At 15.8% G+C, this 7,883-nt stretch overlaps 1 protein-coding gene across 1 annotated transcript; it reads right to left on the reverse strand.

The window, feature by feature from the left end:
• Positions 1 to 1,090: 1,090 nt before the first annotated feature.
• Positions 1,091 to 5,848, reverse strand: CAF1 (CCR4-associated factor 1, putative; the record flags this gene model as incomplete). Its single annotated transcript, XM_028674084.1, has 1 exon — positions 1,091 to 5,848. The coding sequence occupies one exon, from the start codon at positions 5,846 to 5,848 to the stop codon at positions 1,091 to 1,093; it is 4,758 nt and encodes a 1,585-aa protein (XP_028530473.1).
• Positions 5,849 to 7,883: the final 2,035 nt, after the last annotated feature.

Genomic DNA, 7,883 nt, shown 5'->3' on the forward strand with positions numbered 1-7,883 from the left:
AAAAAAAAAAAAAAAAAAAAAAAATCATAAAAATCGAAACAAATATAAAAATTAAACCATAAAAAAAAAAAAAAAAAAAAAAAAAATTTAAATGATATATAAGATAATAAAAATTTTGAATATATATGTCATGAGTTTTGTAAATTTTATTTCATAAATATATAAAAAAAATGTATAAAAAATAAAGTTACATATAGAAATTAGTACACTTATTTCTTTCCACAAATGACAGAATTTAAATAATAAAAAAAAAAAAAAAAAAAAAAATTTAAAAAGTTACAATAAATTTTGTGAAGTATATATATATATATATAAAACTTTCTCATTTATTTCTTTATAAAAATGCATACTTCTTTTTAAAATAAAAATTATTTTAAATTTTCATATGAATGGAATACAAATTAATAAAAGACACAGCACAATATTTAGATTAAAATTTTCATTGATACTTAAAAAAAATTAATAGATTCATATATTATCATATTATTGAACATATAAAGAATACATTTTTTTTTTTTTTTTTTTTTTTTTATATTACCAATAATTGAATGCATATATTTTTTTTTTTTTTTTTCTCTTATTAAATACATACATATGCATATGTACGTTTATGTACAAATATAAATTATTTGAACAACACATGCATTTATTCTTATATTAAAATTTTAATTTATATTGTGGGCGGATTATAAGAAAAAAAGAATAAATATTATATATATTATTTTAAACACATACATATTTATAGAATAAATGATAAATTATTATTCATATATATATAATACACAATTTCAAATACAACTATATATATATAAATATATATATATGTGTTATACATAAAAAAAAAAAAAAAAAAAAAAAAAAAAAAAAAAAAAATATATATATAAATATATATATTCCTTTAAAAAAATATGTATTATTCTTTTCAAGAAATTCCATATTAAATATTAAAAAAAGGCTTATCTTCCTTTTTTTTCACTAATCCAATTGAGGAAATTACTAAGGTATATTTTATTATATATTATTTTATATTTTTTCGTTATTTCTTTTTTTTTTTCTATTTTTTATGCACTTTTCTATTCTATATATGAAATTAAGTTTTATAAAAAAAATTTTGCTCTTTATTTTTAAAATCACAATTTAATTGATTAAAATTATTTTTCTCTGTTTCAAAAATTCCATAATTGTTGGTAATGGCTATCTTATCAGAAAAATTATTTTCATTGTAATTTAAATTTAAATCATCTTTTTTTTCATTACACACAGATTTATTTTTATTATTATCATTAAATAATTTATTTTTCATTTTATCAGGAAATAATTCTAAGTAAGAATTATGATAATGTTCATTAGATATAGTACTCTCATTATTATTAAAATGAAAATTTGAATCATTTATATTGTTACTATTAAAATTTATGTTATCCAATGAATTGTCATTATTAATATAAAAATCATTTATATTTTGGTTATCTGTCATACCATTATTTATATAATTTAAATTTTCATTGTCTAACTTTTTCCTCACAAAATTATTTGCTATATTTATATTGATCTTTTCATTTAAATCATCATAATTATCCTTATTCTTAAAAGTATTGGATAATTTGCTTATTGTATTTAAATTATTAACTATATTCAAATTATTTAATTTCTTATGTATAACATCATTGTAATTATTTAAATTTTTATTATTCGTACTGCTACAAATGTTAATAGATGAGTTATTATTTTTTATATAATTATTTTCATTACTTACATTATTATTTATATTTTTATTTATCAGATTACCATTATGCAAAACATTAATATTTTTATTATTTATACTATGAATAATATTTTCATTATTATATTCATCATTATTAGAAAAATTACCTTTTATTAATAATTGTTGTGTATTATTTCTATCATAATTTTTAAATATCTTCACATTATCTGATTTAAAATAAACCATATGATCTAAAAAATTATTGTATGTGTGTGCATTTGCAATATCAGTTGAATTATTAATATGAAAAATTTTATCATTTTTTATTTCACTATTTAATTGCTCATTAATATTTACCATCTCTGTATTTTTTTCTGTATCATCTGCAAAATTAGAAAAGTTTTTATTTTCATTAACTAAATTATAATTATTGTTACTTTTCAAATTTTTATTATCTGTGTTAACTATGTTACATTTATCATTAATGTTATTTTTAATATAATTATGATTATCATCCTTATGATTATCATTCTTATTATTATCATTCTTATTATTATCGTCCTTATTATTATTATTATCGTCGTCATTATTATTATCATTATTATTGTTATTTTTGTTGCTACAGATATTTTTATCTTTCATGTTATTACTGTTAATATTATTACTATTTTTATTAATGATACTATTATTATTTTTATTATCACCTTTATTAATGTTATCATTGTTGGTAATAGTATCATTATTATTATTAATTGTATTATTAGAAGCATTATTAATATTATCATAATTGTTATTATTAACGTTACAACTTCTATTTTTATTACTACTATTATCTTTATTATTATTTTTTTCATTCATATTACAATTATTCATTATATTCAAATTTTTATTGTTTTTATTTGAATTAGTATCCTTTTTAATATTGTTACTATTTGTTGAATTTTTATTTGGTGAGTTATTACTAGTATTTAAATTATTTGTATTTTTTTTATTACTTGTATTAATATATGTTATATTATCCATATTTATATAACTCATTTTATTGTTTGTGTTTATATTATTATTGTTACTACTATTTGTATTATAATTATTTTTTATAATATTGTTATTAGAATAATTACTATGATTATTATTCATATTCGATACTTTTATTTCGCTACTATTTATCATGTTTGATTGACTAACATTAGTAATGATATTACTTACAGAATAATTAATATTTTTAGCAAAGGAGTTATTTTTCATTACTTCATTATTATTATTGTTATTATTATTATTATTTTTATTATTCTTATTATCATTATTATTATTATTATTATTATTTTTGTTATTATCATTATTCTTATTATCATTATTATTATTATTATTTTTTTTGTTATTATCATTATTTTTGTTATCATTATTATTATTATTATCATTGTTTTTGTTATTATTATTGTTATTATTATTATTATTATCATCATTATTATTATCATTATTTTTGTTATCATTATTATTTTCGTTATTATTATTATTTTTGTTATTATCATTATTCTTCTTCTTATTATTATTTTCGTTATTATTATTATTTTTGTTATCATTATCATTATTATTATCATTATCATTTTTATTATTATTATTACTCATATTAATTAAATTACAGGGAGGATTATTATTTAAATTATTATTTTTATCATCTTTGAAGTTATTTCTCCCATTATTATTTTGCGATATTATGTTTGCATTATCAAAATTATTATTATTTATGATGTCATTTTTATTTAATAAGCTGTTATTCTGTATTCCACTGTTTGGTATATCATTAATTGATGTAGTTTTAAAACTACTTCTAAAATTGGTATTTAAATTATTTGAAGTAATATTTTTATAACCCATATGTACAGTATTCATCTTATTCATTATATTTTTATTCACAATACTTTTATTATTCAGGTTATCTATACATTTTTTATCAATTTCATTTTCATCCAAGTTATTTTTACTATTTATATTTGTTAATGCATTTACATAATTTAAATTATTGGAATAGTTATATGAATTATATTTACCAGAATAAGAATAATAATTAAAATTGCTTAGATTATTATTTATTTGATTATTAGAATTATTTGATAAATTATATGAATTGAAATTCATGTTATTTAAAAATGAATGAGGAGTATTGTTGTAATTACCAAAATTCATGTTTGATGAGTATAAATTATTTCCAATTGCATTTCCCCCTATAGAATTACTATTAGATTGATATGAACTTTTATTTAAATTAGCTATATCATCAGAATTATTTATGTTATTCATATTGTTATTTTGTAAATGATTTAATTCATTTATATTATTATTCTGCAAAGAATTTAAATTATTCATATTGTTATTTGGTATATTATTTAAATTGTTTGCATCACCATTTAAAGTATTTACATTCATATTATTATTTAATCCATTAATGTTCATATTATTATTTAAATTATTAATATTCATGTTGTTTAAATTTACATTGTTACTAAGGTTATTTATATTTATACCATTATTTAAACTTATATTATTATTTAAATTATTTATATTCATGCTAGTATTTATATTATTCAAATTGCTTATATTATTAATGTTATTTAAAAGGTAAGTGTTATTTAAATTATTCATACTTGTATTATTTAAGTTGGTTATACTGTTATTGCTATTTGTTATATTAGTGTTGATAATTCCGTTATTTATATTTGTTATATTGGAATTACTCATATTGTTTATGTTTGTTATATTATCATTTGATAAATTATTTATATCATTATTTAAATTATTACTTATGCTTCTTGGAATATCATTAAAAATATTATTCATTAACTTAGAGTTATCTAAATTGTTTTTATTGATATTAGTAGAATAATTCATATTGTTATTATTATCACTGTTCTTATTACTTAAAAAGGAATTATTCATAGAAATTCTTATGTTTTTATTAACAGAATTAATTAACTGTGGTGAATACTTATTTATGCTGAAATTATTGATGCCATTATTGTTATATAAATCATTAGTAATATAACTATGTGTAGATATATTATTTACATTTGTAATAATATTGTAATTATTTTGATTCATATCTCCATATATATTATGCATCATACCATTTTTAATATGTACCTTCGATGTATCTTTATTAAAGTTTGATGAATATTCCTTATTTTCTACAAGATTAGTTAATGCATTATTATTATTATTATTATTATTATTATTATTATTATGAGAATTCAATAAATTATTCTTCCCACCTATATATATATTATTGTTATTTTTTAAATAATTATTATTATGATTGTTATTAAATTTATTTGTATTATCTTCTGATTTAGGTATATAATTCTTAATAGTTGATCCTAACCCATATATAATACCTGAATATTTTTTGTCATCAATTTTATTATCAAAATATAATTCCATTAATTTAAAAAATGTTTTACATGTAACTAATGAATCTGATCCCGCTTGATGTTGTCTTCCTATTCTTTTTACACTTAAAATTTCACTAATTTTTTGTAAGGAGTAAGTTCTACTTAATTGCTTAATATTCAAATTTAGTAATAAATATTTTATATCATATAGTGATGGGAAAAAATCATTTAGTAATTCAAAAAAAGCAATTTCATTTTGCGGCAAAGCAGAACATGTTAATATTTTTAATAAATATGCAAAATCATAACATCCATGAAATGATATCCATTTTACATCTTCATTCATAACCAAACCTGATGACATAATAACTTCCCCAAAATGTAATAATTCTATCCCTAATGATTGATGCTTTTCAAAATTTATACCACTTAGTTTTAAAAAATCAATAGAATTCTGAGCATACATATCACTATCAAGATCAAATTTAAAATTAAACTGCCATGTTGACACTTTTGGTAATTCTCCCTTACCATTTGAAAAAGTAACACCTAATTGTATAACTTTTAATAAATCCACATTACATTTTATCGTTTGATAATTATAATCTAATACATTTCCAGTTGGTCTAGCAACAATTCCTGGGAATTCAGTATCAATAGCAACATAAGGATGATTTTCAACTACATCTCTTATTCTTTCAAATTCCTCCTCTAAATTGTTTGCCCATACATCTACTATTTTCGTTCTCTCATCCATGTATTAAATAAAAATTCTTTCTTATACATTTAAATAACTCCAAAATTTTTCGCATAATATATTTTATTTATTTTAGTCACTTCAAATATTTTATTTCTTTGGTTTTTTTTATTTTAGGCTCTTAAATTTAAGATATACATATACATATATATATATATATATATATATATATATATATATATATATATATATATATTTTTTCTTTTTCAACAGTAAAAATATATTTTTTTTTTTTCTTTTTTTTGAAAGAAATAGAAGCACATAGATATTTATTAATTTTTTATTTAATTTTTTTTTTTTTTTTTTTTTTTTTTTTTTCCTATTATATTTAATACTTAAAATCATTAAAAATTATTGCTTTAAAAATACCAGTTATAACTCTTTATATTTACTAAAAAAAATAAAAAATATTTTTTATTTGTACATAATTTGTAAATTTATATATATAAATATATATATATTACACAATCACGCACACGTTAATTTTTTTTATTTTTTTTATTTTTTTTATTAATTTTTTTAAATAGAATATTATTAAATATGAATACATAAAAATAAAACATTTTCATAAATAATAATTAAGAATAAAAAAAAAAAAATTCTAAAATAATTAAAAAATATACTTTTAATTATATTTAAAATGCAAAAAAATTATCATATATATTAATATTGTAAAAATTAATATTTTTTTTTTTTTTTTTTTTTTTTTTTTTATACATTTAAAAAAGCCAATCTTCATTTAAAATATTATCTAGTTTTGTGATATTTTATTCTTTTATTATACATAATAACCTATAAAATTAAAATTAATTAAATAATTAAATTTTTTAATAAAAACTTAGGGATTAAAATCACAAGAAAAATGCATTCATAGATATAAGCTTATATGTTTATATAACAAATAAAAAACAATTATTAATATTTGTAATTTATAAAATAAAAAATATTTATATATATATATTTAAAAAGAATGAAAAAATAAAGGCATACTTTATTCTATTTTATTTTATTTTTTTTTACTTTGTGAAAAATCAAACAAAAAATAAAAATATTTAATAAATATTTTTAATATATTTAAATGCATGAACTTTTATATAAAATATTAAAAAAAGGTAGCATAATATCTATTTTTTTATATTTAAAAAAAAGCTAAATTCATATTTTAAAATTGTAAAAATTGTCATGTTTTCTTTCAGGAATAAAGAAAATATATTAAAAAAAAATATGTTTCAAAATGAAAAAAAAAAAATTTAATTTTTTTTATTTATTTTCATATACGTATTAAATTAGATTAATAAAAAATTTTTATAAGAATATATTTATTAATTTACATTCATTTTTTTTTTTTTATTTTGCACAGAAGTGTTTTTAAAAATTTTTTAATTACGAGTATAATAATAAACACATCTTTTACTCGTAAAGCATGAACAAACATTTTTCTATTTTGTTTTTTCTTCATGTAATGAAAGAAATTAAAAAATTATTATAAATCTTAAAAAAAGAAAATAGATATAAGTTCTTTTGTGCAAAATATTATTATTTTTATCTTAATTTTTCTTTTATGTATCCATGTATTTGTATAAAGTTAAAAATTGAGCTTATTTAAAATTATCATATATATATTTATATGACCAATATCGTATATTTGATTCATTCGATTTTTTTTCATTTAATTACCTTAATTTTTCTACTTAATTTGCAATTTTTTAAAAAATAACCATTTTTTTTTTTTTTTTTTTTTTCTTCTTCTAAGGATAGTTTTTTTTAAAATTAATTTATCTTGTAAAAAAATATAAAAAAAAAAAAAAGAGATATAAATAATCTTAAAGAAGCAACAAAAATGTTATTAATTTTATATGTTTAACTTTTATTTATATGAACCTATTCTTGATATATATATATATATTTTATATACAATGTATATATATTTATGTATTTTACATTTTTTTTTTTTTTTTTTTAAACAACAAAATATATATGAATTTATTCTTCTATATTAATAAAATTTTATATGAACAATATAATGGTTGAAAAT

This window comes from Plasmodium gallinaceum, assembly GCF_900005855.1.
Source record: "Plasmodium gallinaceum strain 8A genome assembly, contig: PGAL8A_v1_152, whole genome shotgun sequence".
Classification (NCBI taxonomy): domain Eukaryota; phylum Apicomplexa; class Aconoidasida; order Haemosporida; family Plasmodiidae; genus Plasmodium; species Plasmodium gallinaceum.